Below are 18,965 nucleotides of genomic sequence, written 5' to 3' on the forward strand. Positions count from 1 at the left end.
TATGAAACTGCAGTAAAAGTCAGTGATACAGACAGTGAAAAGTCTCAGTGCTACAGGACTGTATATCAGCACTATTTCCTAGTCTTTTTATTGTTGGTTTACATTACAGTATTGCTTGTAAAAAGATTCATGCCAGAAAAGCACTTTAAATTAGCATGTTCAATTGCTGAACTTTGTCTACAGCAACACCCGCTCATGTCAAATGTCTTCATAAGTAGGGCTATTCATAGGTAAAATGTCTATTTAAAACTATTTATTTGTGTTCGTTTCCCACTATTAGGCATGAGGTTAAGAATAAATGAAGTAGTGGTTTATTATGTTTATAATGTTTAAAATATACTGAATAAAAGGGCATTTGAGGAATGATTGCACCACTAGAGGGAGACAGAGTTAAAGCTATAGAGATGAGTAAGTGTTAAAGAGAAGCAACAGAAAGAGAAACTTCACTGCACAATGACTGCAGAATCAGTGATTGTGTTTGTATGGAGGTCAGTGAGGATCATTGTGTTTGCTGAGGAACAATCCAAACATTTCCACGAATAAAGAAACTAATTAGAGCCTTTCTTCTGTAATTAGGATGAATAGCTTCACACTGTCCCGTCAATGCAAACTCAAGATTCTTTCACAGCATTAGCAGCAGTCTGAAAATGACTTTCAGATGAAGGGCTTCAGCTGTCTGTGCTTTATATCTGACAGCTGAGATCTGAGATAAAAATAATACCCTCACGAAATATACCATGCTAAAAATGTACTATAAATAAATGTTATGCCAAAATACCACAGTTGTGATATCAGTAAGGCCATGGTACTTTGATATATACTAAGTTGCTGAAATTCATCTTCCATGATACAGCAAATGTGCTGTAATGTCATTTGTTTTATGTGGTTTTGAATATCATTTTTCAAATATTTGTAAGAAGTTTACATAGAACAACAAGAACAACACACACACACACACACACACTGGTTTTATTTTACTATGCTAAAAAATGCATAGGAAAAAATGCAACATTAGTTATTAATATTTTATTGGTTCTCTCTTGTTTTTGCATGTGTTTATAATCTCTCTATATGACAGCCTGGACAAAAAATATGTTGCACAGTTTGTCGTACTTCATTGCATTATTATCACAAATAAAACAATCAACTCCAAGCACAACTACGGAATACACTTACAAAATCTTTAACACATTTTTAATAATATTTAAATAAAGGGTGAAGATGCCAGTTTTCCTAGACCGGACATCACTTTTAGCCGCTACTTTATAATAACTAAAAGATATTTATATGAAGTTAAACATTCACTTTTCAAAGTTTTTCTTTGATTCTCATCAAACATAACAGGAATTATATTCTTTAAAAAAAAAAATGACAGTAGAGGATCCACACCAGGCTTATGCATTTATGTAGGCCTATAAATAAAGCATCAATTTAATGAATGCAAATATTAAAATTCTGAATGTTTTATATTTTTGCGGGGTTTAAAGCGGAAAATGGTAAAAAAAAAAAAAAATTGTTAATAAACAAATAAATGTGGGCATAAGTGGAGGAATATTCTTTTATTATGATTTCTTTTAAAAAAAGCAATCTGTGGCATACATGCATGGGGCCATTTTGTTGTCATGTGACATGTATACCCATGTGACCCCTCTAGCCCGTCATCAAGTCTTTTTATTATGATATTCATGACTTAAAAGTTCATTTTTATTAATATTATTAGTAATGATTAAAGGGTTTGTTCACCCAAAAATGAAAATTCTGTCATTAATTACTTAATTACTTTTTGTGCGCCAAAAAAACAAAATAACTACTTTATGACAATATCTAGTGATGGGTGGTTTCAAAACACTGCATCAGGAAGCTTTACGAATCTTTTGTTTCGAATCAGGGATTCAGAGCGCCAAAGTCACATGATTTCAGTAAACGAGGCTTCGTTTTGTCATAAGTGTTTCAAAATTTCAATGCTTCACCACTGACTTTGACCGCTTTATACATGACATGAGGGTGAGTAATAAATGACATTATTTTAAGTTTTGGGTGAACTAACCCTTTAATATTATAAAATCGATGAGAATATTTTTTTGTGCGCCAAAAAACCCCAAAAACACGTTTTAACAGTATCTAATGATGGCCGATTTCAAAACACTGCTTCAGAGCGTTATGAATCTTTTGTGTCGAATCAGTGATTCGGATCGCGTATCAAGCTGTGAAACTGATGAAATCACGTGACTTTGGTGCTCCGATCCACTGATCTGATTCGTAACGCTCCGAAGCTTCATGAAGCAGTGTTTTGAAATCACTAGATATTGTTAAAAAGTCGTTATTTTGGCGCACAAAAAATATTCTCATCACTTTATAATATTAAGAACCACTGAACTCACATGAACTGATTTAAATATGTTTTTAGTACCTTTATCGATCTTGAGAGAGGAAGTACCATTGCTGTCAATGCAGGCCTCGTCGGATTTCATCAAAAATATCTTAATTTCTGTTCTGAAGATGAACTTACTGGTGTAGAATGACATGAGGGTGAGTAATTAATTACATTATTTTCATTTTTGGGTGAACTAACTCTTTAAAAAGTCTATTTAATTTAATTTCTTTTTATTTTATTCTGTTAATTTCACCTATTAACATTTTTGCACTGATGTTTCTGGCAATATTGAAGAAAAGCATAAGACAATACAGTAATGAGAGAGAGAGAGAGAGAGAGAGAGAGGTGTAGTAGAGGGGTTTGGTTTAGTTAGTAGGAGGGCGTAAGTTGAGTTCGGGACTGCAGCGCCCGTCCGCTCCGCTGGTATTCCAGGAATGTGTTGATCATGGCGGCCGCTGTGAAGCCCGTGAAGAGCGGATTGCTGGAGCTCCGCGTTACCGTTCACCACTGGATCCGCGTGCTCGCCACTCTCAGCGAGGACTCGTTCACCGTGAGTCCCGGAGAAGCCGCCGATGAGTCCGCGAACAGCTGCTCGCTCGCGCCCGGAGGGGCTGTTAACGGGGATCCGGCGAACCTCAGCGCCTCCCCGGTACCGGACACCATCACGAACGTCAAACGAACCGTCCGAGTCACCAAACAAGAAGTTGGAGGACTCGGAATAAGTATTAAGGGTAAGAGAACTAGTTTATATTAGTTATCAGAATGTTATTAAACTTCCTGAAGAGTCTGGAAACAGTTACTTTCAAACTAGCATATGAATAATTCATAAAGGATTCATAAATATTATGTAGGCTAGTGTTTAAACCACTACTTCAAATCTTTTAAAATATATATTTAATTTTTTTTTATTATTTAAAACTTGGCTCCTTAGACATGTACTATGGTTTTATTTCAAATATTCATGGTAACATCAGATGGTAATACTATGGCACTTACTAAAATATACCATGGTACTGAAAACAATACTATGGTTATATATGGTACTTCATGGGTTTACTATGGTATCGTGTCCAAAATGTCTAAAAACCCTACTTTTTTGGTAATTTATACAAGTCCAATTCATGGCAATATGGTATTACTATCTGATACCATAAAAATCATGAAAATACTACAGTAAATTAATTTCAGTACCATGGTATTCAGGGACTTTGCTATAGTACAGTATCTTATTTTTTTATATATATAATATCCTAAAACTGTGACAGCTGTCAGAATGAAGTGACCATATCAGTCATGATGTTTTATTGTGATTTGCATGATGTGGTGTCATTGGTGTGTGCTGAGATTTACGGGTCAGTGAATCATACAGTGTGTGTGTGTTCTCGGGGCGGGGGGGCGTTTGCACCCCGATGTCGACAGCTGACTGGAGAATTACCCATCATGCTCGGCCTGTCTCTGGCTTCAGATGAAAGCTGTGGGACGAGAGCAGAGAAGAGTATGGTGCTGTTTATTTTAGGGAGCCAGAGAGGGACGACCTTGCCTTGAGTCCGAAGTGCAGTTGTATGTCTATATTTACAGCGCTGTGAGTCCGTCGCTCCGACACTTTTGGGCTCTTTGGTCTTTCAGATGCCTCAGACTCACAAGTATGATCATCCTCATGCAAGGAAGCCACAGTCTAAAATATAAAAGGCAACTATATTTTCATTTATAAAGGCCCAATTTATACTGTGAAAGAGTAATGTTATAAATATGTGAAAAGTAAATTAGATTTTTTAGTTTTTATTGTTACATTGTTATTTTTTTGTTGAACTCAATCTGTATTATTTATTCATTTAAATTTATATTATACAATTTATATTATATTTATTTTACTAAATTTTATTATTTATTTTTACCCAATTAATTTATTATTATTTATTTTATTTTTCTAAATTTTTAAAGTCTTTTAATCTAAACTTTTCCACAGACCCCCCTAGTACTCCCGAACCCCAGTTTGAGTCATGAGAACTTAACAGCTTCTCTTCTTTGCTTGGTTTTATATATATATATATATATATATATATATATATATATATATATATATATATAACACATTAGACGCATATATATTACAGATGCACGATACTAAATTTCTCCACCGATACCGATAGCCGATTATTCAGAGTGATATCTGCTGATACCGATAATGATACCGATAACGATACCGATAGTTTGGAGGTTCTGCCTTTTATACCTCCTTCTAAATTAATGATATGCTACTTTTATTATAATTAATAATTAATCATTATATTTTAATTTATAAAGGCCCAATTTATACTGTGAAAGAGTATTGTTATAAATATGTGAAAAATAAATGTGATTTGTTTAGTTTTTATTGTTAGATTATTAATTTTTTTTCAACTCAGTATAGTATTGTACTGTATTATTTATTAATTTAAATTTATATTATATTTATTTTAATAAATTTTATTTTATTTTTAATTTTATTATTTATTTATTTTATTTTATTTATTTATTATTATTATTATTTATTTTATTTTATTTTTATTTATTTATTTATTTATTTTTAAGTCTTTTTATCTAAACTTTTCCACAGACCCCCTAGCACTCCCAAACCCCGACAGTTTGAGTCATGAAAACTTAACAGCTTCTCTTCTTTGCTTGGGTTTGTGTGTATATATATATATATATATATATATATATATATATATATATATATATATATATATATATATATATATACATTATATATATATTCATTAGAAACGTATATATATATGACATGCACGATACTAAATTTCTCCACCGATACCGATTACTCAGAGTGATATCTGCCGACACCAATGACGATACCAATAGTTTGGAGGTTCTGCCTTTTATACCTTCTTTTAAATTAATGATAATTTCATTATAATTAATAATTAATCATTATATTTTGAAAGAAATGCAAATAAAATCTTTATTCTCTCCATTTCATCATCTTGTTTCAGAGTAACTGGTATCAGTTATAAACAAACACGTCACTCAAATTAATATTAACACACATTACCTAAATTCTGAAGATTTAATTATTTCTTAATCTGAATGTTATTAATTCATATAATTACTATTAATATTGAACATCAAACTGGTTTCTTAGCATTTTCTTTACACAAAGCACAAATTCAGTGCATTTTCCTGCTCTCTTTTGATTGACAGCATATATCAGCCCTGACTATCGGCTGTTATTAAACTATCAGCCAAAAGCCGATAGTATGAAAATTTGGCTGATACTGATTACTGGCCAGTGCATCTCTTTTATATATATATATTTTATTTGTCACAATCCAGAAATTATCTAACTAGAATTTGATGACTCATGTAGCTCCGGCCCTTTTCAGCGCTGCGCTCCTTGTGTTTTGTCTTCCGGTTTGTATTTTCACAGCATGAAGGAAAGATCTTACGGATTTATGAATGAAATCTTTCTGGTCTGCTGACATTTGTTATGACATCCACTTCAAACATTACAATGCTCATGATAACTTTCATTAACTCTACAGTAAGTAAATGGAAGTTCAAAGTTGTTGTTTCTCTGGGGCATAAGGTTTATTGGATGCTGGAATGTCAAGTTTAATTTAGATATTGGCCTCAAACTGTAACTGATTTTAGTACAGGTATTTTACCACCTACATGTGAAATATTAGAGTAGTTCATCTTTCAACAAGTTACCAACACATTTGCATATACTCAGTGTTGTGATGATGGATTATGGTCAGATAACATGCAGGTAAACATAAACATTCAGTAAATTTTGATTGTTTTTATTTTAAAATTATTAATATATTGGGCTGCACACATTTATTTGAAATTATTTTGTCATATATGGTGATTTTAACTGAGATACAGGATTTTATCTCATATGATAACATTTCATATCGCCTTGAATGCAGGGTTTTAATTATTATTATTATTAGTTTTAACTCACATTATAAAAATAAAGACATAAACAACAGTTTGTTGTTTTATAACTGTTTTCTCTATTATCCACGTAATAACTATGGTCAGACGAGTCCAATTGCTATGCAAATTTCATACATAAATTTAGTGGAATTTTCTGCATGTATGGATTAAAAATATAAAATATGTCCCCAACTAATGAATCTCGACCATTTCCACCACTTGGTCAATATAGTGCAAAAGTGTTATTACAATAGTAATAACTCTTATTTTGTTTAATATTTTTATTATAATAAGAAGAATACTTATTTTAATTTATAATAATAATAATAATAAAATAAGAACTATTATATAATCAATTTTTGTGCCCAAATTATGTAATTATATTATTTAATAACTTTACAGTTACAGTAAAATTTACTGTTATTTTTCTAAAATACTCATTTTTTAATTGTGCAGTGCAATATTATTATAACAATTTTAATATTATTATTATGTTTAATATTTTTATTATTATTTTATAGTCATATTTTTGCCCAAATTGTGTATAATTATATTTAATAATTTTAGTTACTGTAAAATTTTATTTTTCTAAAATACTTTTTTATTTTATTTTATAGTGCAATAGTATTATTACTATAGTAATTTTTCTTATTTTGTTTAATATTTTAATTGTGATAGTAATAATAATAATAATAATAATAATAATAATACTTATTAATAATAATAAAATAAGTATACATTTATAATCACAGTTTTGCCCAAATTGTGTATAATTATATTGATATATAATCACAAAAATGTTGCCCTGATTCTGCATTCCTTCAAAAAAAACAAAAAAAACAAAAACAAAACAGAAATCTTGGAGCTCTTTTAAAAAATGCTTTTTTAAATCAGTCACAATTTTTATCAGGAAAATCAGATTTTCTCCCCAAATCATGCAGCCCTACTTACTAACACAATGTCGAGAGATGTACACTGGCCTCCAGTAGTCTGAGAACCCATTTTTTTGGTTTCACTTTTTATTTGTTATGCTGATAATATAATTTGTAAAATAGTTGTGCTACATTAGAAGCATTTCTAATGGTCTCAGACCTTTGAACACTGTATTTGCTCAAGAATGATGCAGTCAGCGTAAGGTCGTTGCATTTTAGCAATAATGTGTTTGTGCAGGACGTCCTGGCAGGGACTGCAGAGAGAAATGATTGATAACCTGCTGGAGCTCAAGCAGAGAGACCAGAGATTGCCAACAGTGTCTGGCAGGAGCCGAGCTCCCACCCGCATACACGTCACATGTGTCTTTAAGGGTCAAAAGGTCACTAGAATAAAGAGTAAAGCCCCTGAAAGCAAATTAGGGGTAATTAGATGAGACTATGTCTGATATACACTGACAATGATGGTGAGGAAGAAGCCGCTCGTGAACACGGCCACACAGTCTCTTTAGAGCAAAATAAAAGCTGGACCCACATATAAATGATTTATGGTTTATACTCAAGGTGGCTGTTTCACATGCCCTTGAATTTCTAGATGTAAGTTTAAAGCGTAAGAGACCAGCTGCCTAATTCTCATTGGATATTTCATTCAGATGCTCGTCTCCTCCAAGAGAAACCCACAGACCAAACCATCACTCACTAAAGAAGATATATGTGCTTCAGTCTGTAATATTTGGAGCACACCCCATTTCAAGGATGAAGGCGATGAAATTTTGATTGGTTTTACAGTGTTGCCCATAAATCACATCAAAGGGCACATCAGTACTCAAGATTTAGAGTTTTTTTTTTTTTTTTTTGATGCAGTTCTGTATTTTGCAATGCATATGCATGCTCATTTTTGAACTAGTTTAGTTTTAAGAGACTTTTTGTATGTAATGTTTTGTGTGAACATGCATGATATTGGAAAAAACTGACTATTTGTATTTTGTGCAATATACAACCCGAATTCTGAATATGTTGGGACGTTTTTTTTTAAATTTGAATAAAATGAAAACTAAAAGACTTTCAAATCACATGAGCCAATATTTTATTCACAATAGAACATAGATAACATAACAAACGTTTAAAGGGAGAAATTTTACACTTTTATCCACTAAATGAGCTCATTTCAAATATGATGCCTGCTACAGGTCTCAAAATAGTTGGCACGGGGGCAACAAATGGCTGAAAAACCAAGAATTTTTGAAAAGATGGGAGAATATCTAGAAACTAATTAAGTTAATTGATATCAGGTCTCAGACGACTACATCACTCATCGTCATAATTGTGTCAATGACATTACTAAATGGGCCCAGGAATACTTCCAGAAACCAGTGTTGGTAAACACAATCCGCCGTGCCATCTGCAGATGCCAACTAAAACTCTATCATGCAAAAAGGAAGCCATATGTGAACATGTCCTTTGGGCCAAGGCTCATTTAAAATGGACTATTTCAAAGTGGAAAAGTGTTCTATGGTCAGACGAATCCAAATTTCTCATTCTAGATTGATGGGGTGTTTTTACGTTTAGATATACTGGTTGCTTAAACTGCTTAGTCATTTTTCTTTAAGACTGTTCATAACGTTAAATAAAAATGTAGACAGATCTAATTTTATAAAAGGAAATTAACCCTACCTAACTGCTAGTTGGTCTGACTAGTTCTTAAGATGAACTTGTTCATCTATAAGTAAAAAGTTGGAAGACAAATTTTAGTCTATGCTAGTTTTTACATGGAATCAAACATTGGCTACTGTCATTTACCACATTTGTAATTGTATGTTGTTTTACAGGTGGTAAAGAGAATAAGATGCCCATCCTGATCTCAAAGATCTTCAAAGGGCTGGCAGCGGACCAGACGGAGGCTCTTTATGTGGGCGATGCGATTTTGTCTGTGAACGGGTATGACCTTAGAGAGGCCACTCACGATGAGGCTGTACAGGCCCTGAAGAAAACAGGCAAAGAGGTCATTCTGGAAGGTAAGACAGAACAGATTGTTTGGCTTGAAGGAATAGTTCACCTAAAAGTGAAATTTATGTCATTATTTACTCATCCTTATGTTGTTGGTCCTGTGTAACACACGAGAATGAACTTCATTGGTTCTTGAGGAAGCGCAAACGTGCCGCGTAACACGAGAATGAACCTCATTGGTTCTTGTTGAAGCTCAAATGTGCCGCGTAACACGAGAATGAACATCATTGGTTCTTGAGGAAGCTCAAATGTGCTGCGTAACACGAGAATGAACCTCATTGGTTCTTGAGGAAGCTCAAACATGCCGCGTAACATGAGAATGAACCTCATTGGTTCTTGCTGAAGCTCAAACGTGCTGCGTAACACGAGAATGAACCTCATTGGTTCTTGAGGAAGCTCAAATGTGCCGCGTAACACGAGAATGAACCTCATTGGTTCTTGAGGAAGCTCAAACGTGCTGCGTAACACGAGAACAAACCTCATTGGTTCTTGTTGAAGCTCAAACGTGCCGCGTAACACGAGAATGAACCTCATTGGTTCTTGTTGAAGCTCAAACGTGCCGCGTAACACGAGAACGAACCTCATTGGTTCTTGTTGAAGCTCAAACGTGCCGCGTAACACGAGAATGAACCTCATTGGTTCTTGTTGAAGCTCAAACGTGCTGCGTAACACGAGAATGAACCTCATTGGTTCTTGCTGAAGCTCAAACGTGCTGCGTAACACGAGAATGAACCTCATTGGTTCTTGCTGAAGCTCAAACGTGCTGCGTAACACGAGAATGAACCTCATTGGTTCTTGATGAAGCTCAAACGTGCCGCGTAACACGAGAATGAACCTCATTGGTTTTTGTTGAAGCTCAAACGTGCTGCGTAACACGAGAATGAACCTCATTGGTTCTTGTTGAAGCTCAAACGTGCTGCGTAACACGAGAATGAACCTCATTGGTTCTTGCTGAAGCTCAAACGTGCTGCGTAACACGAGAATGAACCTCATTGGTTCTTGATGAAGCTCAAACGTGCCGCGTAACACGAGAATGAACCTCATTGGTTCTTGCTGAAGCTCAAACGTGCTGCGTAACACGAGAATGAACCTCATTGGTTCTTGTTGAAGCTCAAACGTGCTGCGTAACACGAGAATGAACCTCATTGGTTCTTGCTGAAGCTCAAACGTGCTGCGTAACACGAGAATGAACCTCATTGGTTCTTGCTGAAGCTCAAACGTGCTGCGTAACACGAGAATGAACCTCATTGGTTCTTGTTGAAGCTCAAACGTGCCGCGTAACACGAGAATGAACCTCATTGGTTCTTGCTGAAGCTCAAACGTGCTGCGTAACACGAGAATGAACCTCATTGGTTCTTGCTGAAGCTCAAACGTGCTGCGTAACACGAGAATGAACCTCATTGGTTCTTGCTGAAGCTCAAACGTGCCGCGTAACACGAGAATGAACCTCATTGGTTTTTGTAGAAGCTCAAACGTGCTGCGTAACACGAGAATGAACCTCATTGGTTCTTGCTGAAGCTCAAACGTGCTGCGTAACACGAGAATGAACCTCATTGGTTCTTGTTGAAGCTCAAACGTGCCGCGTAACACGAGAATGAACCTCATTGGTTCTTGCTGAAGCTCAAACATGCCGCGTAACACGAGAATGAACATCATTGGTTCTTGTTGAAGCTCAAACGTGCCGCGTAACACGTGAATGAACCTCATTGGTTCTTCACCAATCAGACTGATTCCTTGACTCAGTGATCATCCACAGTTTACTTAAGTGGACGATTATCACTAAAACAAACAAACAAAAAAAACCCTTTTTGTGTACTCAGGAAGTAATTTTCCAAGAAACTAAAGTAATTTAGTTTTGGAAAAATGTGAGAGTGAGTAAATGTCAACACGTGGATTAGTGACCAGACCAGGGCTGCGTTTCTCAAAAGCATCATAAGCCTAAGTTGATCGTAGAACAATTGCCACCAGTTGTCTCTATGATCAACTTAGGCTTACAATGCTTTTGGGAAACACAGCCCAGACCAATCTCACATAAGTGACGTGACATCACTTGTAAAAAAGGTGAAATGCAGAGGTCAGCAACCTTTTTGACATGAAGAGTTCAAATGGGAAACCATGAGACCTCAGTAATTGCACACAAGTGTTTGGAGCTAAAATTGAGTACAAGTATATCAGTGATAATTACATTAATGCACATTTTTAAAAGGCTTGATGGAGTCCATAATGGAAGAGGGGCTATATAGTTTTTATGAGCCTGTATGTGTGTGTGTGTGCGTGTGTGTGTGATACCCATAATGCCTTATCAGCATTTTATCCCCTTTAAGAAGGCTCTTAAGAGCCACTGATGCAAGAGTGAACGGTGTTTGCATGTAATGCTGCTCGCAGGTCCTCTGGGAAGGTCCAACTTACGAGTTCGGAATTACGATGTGATGGGCGTTCAGTGCGTCAGATGGATGTGTTGACAATTTCAGAATCAGAATTTTATAATAAAATATTGACTTACATTAAGTAATATTTTGGCTTATGTCTAAATAAAATATATTAAGTATGGTCTTTATAATAAATAATATCTTGACTTTGGAAAATAAAATCGGCTTCCATTATTGTTATTTAATTGGCAGTATAAATATGATGAATTGATTAGAATTTTTGTCTGATATCGTTTTCTTCTTTAATTCTCACCTAATGATCCTAAATCTCTGTGAGCGTTATTATTTTATCAAACTTTTTAAATTGTGTGTAAATGTTTCTGTAAATTAAAGTGCCCCAGTTATATTATTTTGGATATTGCCTTTCAGTGTATAATACAGATGTTTGTGAATGTAAAAGGTCTGCAAAGTTTCAAAGATCAAAGTGCAGATAAATGGAGTTACTGTCTCCCAAAAAAATCGATTCTGAACTCCTGAAATGAGTCATCAGTAATTCCAGTCTTACTTCCTGCAACCTACAAATTTGCATAATGCTAGCCTATGGTCTTCATTGGCTGAACAGTGTCTACTTAGCCCTGCCTTCAGAAGGTGACGCTCATTATCACTCGCGTCACCGGCCTCGCGCCATTCCCTCACGGCTCTCGCCCGCCCTGCTCGTCACAGGTTGTTTTAAACCAGCGAATGGGTTGTTTTAACCCAGTGATTGGGTTGTTTTAACCCAGCAATTGAGTTGTGTTAAACCAGCGAATGGGTTGTTTTAACCCAGTGATTGGGTTGTTTTAACCCAGTGATTGGGTTGTTTTAACCCAGCAATTGGGTTGTGTTAAACCAGCGAATGGGTTGTTTTAACCCAGCGAATGGGTTGTTTTAACCCAGCGATTGGGTTGTTTTAACCCAGCAATTGAGTTGTGTTAAACCAGTGAATGGGTTGTTTTAACCCAGTGATTGGGTTGTTTTAACCCAGCGATTGGGTTGTTTTAACCCAGCAATTGGGTTGTGTTAAACCAGCAATTGGGTTGTTTTAACCCAGGTGGTTGGGTTGTTTTAAACCAGCGGTTGGGTTGTGTTAAACCAGCGATTGGGTTGTTTTAACTTAGTGGTTGGGTTGTTTTAACCCAGCGGTTGGGTTAAATGTTCTCCCAACCTGCTGGGTAGTTTTCTGCTGCTAGAGCAAATCCTCTTTTAATGAGATTGGTACGGTTATACAAACGCCAGCGTTGCTGTTCATATCACTGTGTATCAAGTGCTGAGGAAGAGCTTAGTTTCCGACACCTGCTGTAAGCGGTCAACCAATCACAACCGTTTGACCAATCAGATCAGAGGAAGCTCTCAGAAAGGCGGGGTTTAGAGAGACAGAATCTTTGATAAAACTGTTTCAGACACTGTGAGAAAAGAGCTGATGCTGCAGTGGATATTGTGAGACAAAGTGTTTTATGACCTTGGAAGGATATAACTCCAAAACAAAATTAGGAACCTTAAAATAGCACAAGGGAACTTTAATGTTACCAATGCTTTGGCAATGTAAAGCCTTTTAACAGACCAAAAAGCCACGCAAATTTAAAAAGTGAGTTAGAGACAGACGGGCAGTTTTAGAGAGCTTGCAAGAATGAAAATTCCTGTCATCCACTGCAGATTTTCCTGCCATGCTTGGGCGTGAAAGGCCCGATTTTTCAGGGGCTCATCATAACCTCAGACACACACACACACACACGAGCAGCTCAGACTCTTGCAGTCATTCTGAGGGATTTGCTCTCTTCTGCTTAGTGAGTTTTCTATGATCCTGTAATTGAGTGCGTTTAGTTCTCGCTCCACTCATCTTTCTTCTGCGCTCTCATCTTCCTCTCACACATTAACCATTACATCTGCTTCACCACTGAGGCTTTCAGTCCAGTTTGATTCATTTCGTAGTGGACAATACTGTGGATGTGGAGAAAAATCTCTCAGACACACACATTTAAAGTCACCATGAAATCAAAATTTATGTTTCATTTACTACAAATGATTTATCGGTGCACATCATTATTGTGTTAAATTCATGTTCCTCATAATCTTGAATCAGAATATCTTCTCCTCCCTCTTTCAGCATCTCTTCTCTTCTCTGATGATGAGGGCGGGGCAACCTGTCACTCACATGAGATCCACCAATAGCAAACCACAAACATACAATCAATTCTCCACAGACAAAATCAACATTTGTTCTTGTTTGCGAAGCGTTTCACTCGCCCTGTGTTTATTTTCTCTGGCCAGTTTTGTCTCTCAGAAGGGACATGCTGGATCTTCGCCAAGTCTCACACATTTCTGTCTTTCTATCCAACGTAGAGTGGGTGGATTTTCTCCGGTGACATTTGAATCAAATGATACATGAAGGTTTGTGACCTTCAGCTGCTCCAAATTCATTGACTATAAAATCCATCATTCATGGGAGAATATGTGTGTTTGTGGGTTTGTGAATTCGAGTTCTTCAAGATCTTTACTGTGCAAAATCTTTGTTAGACTTCTGCAACATACTTCCAGCCTGATTTAACATTAAAAGTAAACAGATTCCTTCTGATTCCACATGTTAACAGCATGTCCAAACCAGACGTGACACAACACGTTCCCAGGATTCTGTTCCTCGCTGAAAGTTAAAAATGCTGCATGACACAACAAAATCACAGCCAATAAGAATTTTTCATATCTAATATACTGTAAATATAATTTGTTATCTTTTGTTTTGAAAGAAATTAATACTTTTATTCATCAAGGATGCATTAAATTGATCAAAAGTGACAGTAAAGACATAATTGCTGTTCTTTTGAACTTTCTATTCATCAAAGAATACTGAAAAATTAAAAAAAAATCTGAAGCAGCACAACTGATTTCAACATTGGTAATAATCAGAAATGTTTCTTGAAGGATCATGTGATTGGAGTAATGATGCTGAAAATTCAGCTTTGATCACAGAAATAAATTACATTTTACTATATATTCACATAGAAAACAGCTGTTTTAAATTGAAATAATATCTCACATTTTACTGTATTTTACTGTTTTTTTGATCAAATAAATGCCGCCTTGGTGAGCATAAAATATTTTTTTCAAAATTAATTAAAAAAATCTTACTGATTATGCTTGAATGACTGATTACTGTAATAGTATGTGATACAGAACACATTATGCAATGATAAACTCTCATACATTATGCCATATTATTACATTAAATTATATGATTATTGCCATTTTGCATTTTAATGCAATTTAAAGTATGACAATGCAACTTTTGCAAATGGAGCATCAAGTCACGCACATTGTATTGCGAAATACCGTATCATGTTCTACACATTTTGTCAACATAGATCATCCGGGAATTCCATGCATGCATAACAAACACAAACTGTGTACAGTACACTGCAAAAATAGTATGAGTAGTTTGCTATTCCGAACATATCCCTCGTCAAATGTCCAGATACCCCACCCCTGCTGCCCTTCAGAGACGCAAACTGAATGCATGGCTTCATTCCAGGTCAGATCTTCATTCTTGTGGCCAAATTGAACATTTGCACTTAACTAAATTAAAATCATAAGCACTTCCAGCTGTTTTTATGGCTTCCAGTCAGGAAGAGAAGTCGAAATGATGAAACTGTGATATTCGCTCTAGAAAATGTTCCTCTCTGTTGGACAGACTCCAGATGATTCAGTGAGATCAAGTGAGACGTTAATGAAAAGAAAAGCCTGTGTTAGCTACTGAGTGATCTGACTTGATCTAAGCACACGCTGCTTATGTTAAACAGTTTAAATATGGAAACACACACTTTAGTTTAGACTCTTGATTTAAGATATTTTTAAGCATGACTTAACTCAGCAAACAGGGACTTTCTCAGAACATTCTGGCAAAGTATGAGCAAACGTTCTTCCAGTAATGTTAATAGAACGTTCGTTCAGAGTTATCTGGTCTTTAATAATGTTCTCAAAACATTAGCACAAAAACATTTATACATTGTTTATGCAATGCATTTTCTGAAACATTTGACGCTTTTTAAATGTTACTCCTTGTTTCATAACATTCAGAAAACACTCAAACGTAAAGTTCTCATAATGTTTGAAGAATGATAAAATGCAATGTTCACATAACAACAAAAAGTTTTTAAAACTTTAAAAAAAGCTGGCTGTTTTGAATTTTGAGAGAATATTCAGATTTTGTTTGTGTTAACAAAAAGTTCTTAGGATTAGTTCCCTTCAGAATTCAGATTTCCTGATAATTCACTCACCCCCATGTCATCCAAGATGTTTATGTCTTTCTTTCTTCAGTCAAAAGAAAGGGAAAACATTCCAGGATTTTTCTCCATATAGTGGACTTCACTGGGGTTCAACGGGTTGAAGGTTCAAATGTCAGTTTCAGTGCAGCTTCAAAGAGCTCTACATGATCCCAGACGAGGAATAAGAGTCTTATCTAGAGAAGCCATTATGTATAATGCATTATAAAGGTATTCATAATGTACGCTATAATGCATTATATCTTTTCATAAACAATTGTAAAAATGCATGATAATATTTGTAGATTCCTTGTTACAAAATTGGTTGTTTTTCATGTATTTTAATGCATTATAATTTCTGAAGGCATGACATAAGTATTATAATGTATTATAACAATTATGAGATCACACAATGCATTACAAGGTGCATTAAAAATACTTTTAAAATGCATTATATTTAAAGGCTCTAAGAAAAGTGTTACCCATGTTTTTGTTAGCTGAGAAGTGCCCACATGTTTTTTGTGACAACTGTGCCTACATCAGTTCGGTGCTGTGGTTTTGTTTGTGTTTTCAGGAAAATTTTTGTGTAGGTGATGAGCGACATTCCAGGCACAGCGTGCTTCTGGAGACACAGCGTAGCCAATCAGATGGATTCCGGACGCTCCCACGGCAACCGGAGGGCCGGAGTTGGGCTGTAGGGATCTGTTGTGTTTGACATGGCTCCAGGTTCTTGTGTTTGTCCAGTCAGGCAGCAAGAACAACTGAATGCTTCCATGTCGCCCGACCCGGGCCTCAGCACCTGGAAACAGACCGGCCGAAGTCACCAGCTAGAAAAATCTCTATCTCTCTCTTAAAGGATGCTCGCTTTGTGTACCAAAGGGCAGGAATGTTCACGTTTAGATAAAGCAGTGACAGCTCAGACAGATTTAAATCTTGTTTTTCTTTTGCCTTCACTGTCTGTAACGGTTAAACGCAGAAACACTGTGAGTACACTGAAAAAAATGGAAACTGTGTTACTCGCCATATCTTTGTAATTATTTGTGAAATTTACTAACAATGTCTGAGTGAAAATTGTTTCCACACCAATTTTTTTTCTTTTTTAGCGCATTGCTTTCTCTTTCACTTTAATATGTTTCAGTTATGTATCAATGTTGTCTCAGATGTTTGTCTTAAAAATCCTTTGAAGAAAGAAACAAATTACTATAGTGATCAAATATACAGCATTTACTTCTAAACAGTTTTCACTCAGAAACCACTAGTATATTTCACAAATAATTACAAAGGAACGGTTAGTAAGTTTTAGGTTGTTTTATCCCAGAGTTTGGGTTGTTTTATCCCAGTGTTTGGATTGTTTTAACCCAGTGAATAGGTTGTTTTAACCCAGAGTTTGGGTTGTTTTAACCCAGAGTTTAGGTTGTTTTAACCCAGTGAATAGGTTGTTTTAACCCAGAGTTTGGGTTGTTTTATCCCAGCGTTTGGGTTGTTTTAACCCAGTTAATAGGTTGTTTTAACCCAGAGTTTGGGTTGTTTTATCCCAGTGTTTGGATTGTTTTAACCCAGTGAATAGGTTGTTTTAACCCAGAGTTTGGGTTGTTTTATCCCAGCGTTTGGGTTGTTTTAACCCAGTTAATAGGTTGTTTTAACCCAGAGTTTGGGTTGTTTTAACCCAGTTAATAGGTTGTTTTAACCCAGAGTTTGGGTTGTTTTAACCTAGAGTTTGGGTTGTTTTAACCCAGTGAATAGGTTGTTTTAACCCAGTGAATAGGTTGTTTTAACCCAGAGTTTGGGTTGTTTTATCCCAGCGTTTGGGTTGTTTTAACCCAGTGAATAGGTTGTTTTAACCCAGAGTTTGGGTTGTTTTAACCCAGAGTTTAGGTTGTTTTAACCCAGTGAATAGGTTGTTTTAACCCAGAGTTTGGGTTGTTTTAACCCAGTGAATAGGTTGTTTTAACCCAGAGTTTGGGTTGTTTTAACCCAGAGTTTGGGTTGTTTTAACCCAGAGTTTGGGTTGTTTTAACCCAGTGAATAGGTTGTTTTAACCCAGAGTTTGGGTTGTTTTAACCCAGTGAATAGGTTGTTTTATCCCAGCGTTTGGGTTGTTTTCACCCAGTGAATAGGTTGTTTTAACCCAGAGTTTGGGTTGTTTTAACCCAGTGAATAGGTTGTTTTAACCCAGAGTTTGGGTTGTTTTAACCCAGTGAATAGGTTGTTTTATCCCAGCGTTTGGGTTGTTTTCACCCAGTGAATAGGTTGTTTTAACCCAGAGTTTGGGTTGTTTTAACCCAGTGAATAGGTTGTTTTATCCCAGCGTTTGGGTTGTTTTCACCCAGTGAATAGGTTGTTTTAACCCAGAGTTTGGGTTGTTTTATCCCAGCGAATGGATTGTTTTAACCCAGAGTTTGGGTTGTTTTAACCCAGCGATTGGGTTGTTTTATCCCAGCGTTTGGGTTGTTTTCACCCAGTGAATAGGTTGTTTTAACCCAGAGTTTGGGTTGTTTTATCCCAGCGAATGGATTGTTTTAACCCAGAGTTTGGGTTGTTTTATCCCAGAGTTTGGGTTGTTTTATCCCAGTGAATGGATTGTTTTAACCCAGAGTTTGGGTTGTTTTATCCCAGAGTTTGGTTGTTTTATCCCAGCGAATGTAATGTTTTAACCCAGAGTTTGGGTTGTTTTATCCCAGCGAATGTAATGTTTTAACCCAGAGTTTGGTTGTTTTATCCCAGCGAATGTAATGTTTTAACCCAGAGTTTGGGTTGTTTTATCCCAGCGAATGTAATGTTTTAACCCAGAGTTTGGGTTGTTTTATCCCAGCGAATGTAATGTTTTAACCCAGAGTTTGGTTGTTTTATCCCAGCGAATGTAATGTTTTAACCCAGAGTTTGGGTTGTTTTATCCCAGAGTTTGGTTGTTTTAACCCAGTGAATAGGTTGTTTTAACCCAGAGTTTGGGTTGTTTTAACCCAGAGTTTAGGTTGTTTTAACCCAGTGAATAGGTTGTTTTAACCCAGAGTTTGGGTTGTTTTATCCCAGCGTTTGGGTTGTTTTAACCCAGTTA

At 35.8% G+C, this 18,965-nt stretch overlaps 1 protein-coding gene across 1 annotated transcript in view; it reads left to right on the plus strand.

Moving 5' to 3' along the window:
• The first annotated feature begins 2,761 nt into the window (after nt 1-2,761).
• snta1 (syntrophin, alpha 1) overlaps nt 2,762-18,965 on the plus strand; it is a 37,832-nt gene continuing 21,628 nt past the window's right edge. The window contains exons 1-2 of the mRNA XM_067373249.1: nt 2,762-3,105; nt 9,072-9,257. Coding sequence (XP_067229350.1) covers nt 2,820-3,105; nt 9,072-9,257 — 472 coding nt within the window. The 5' untranslated portion in view covers nt 2,762-2,819. The remainder of the gene's footprint in view (nt 3,106-9,071; nt 9,258-18,965) is intronic.

The sequence above is a fragment of the Chanodichthys erythropterus genome, chromosome 21 (assembly GCF_024489055.1).
Source record: "Chanodichthys erythropterus isolate Z2021 chromosome 21, ASM2448905v1, whole genome shotgun sequence".
Taxonomy (NCBI): Eukaryota; Metazoa; Chordata; class Actinopteri; order Cypriniformes; family Xenocyprididae; genus Chanodichthys; species Chanodichthys erythropterus.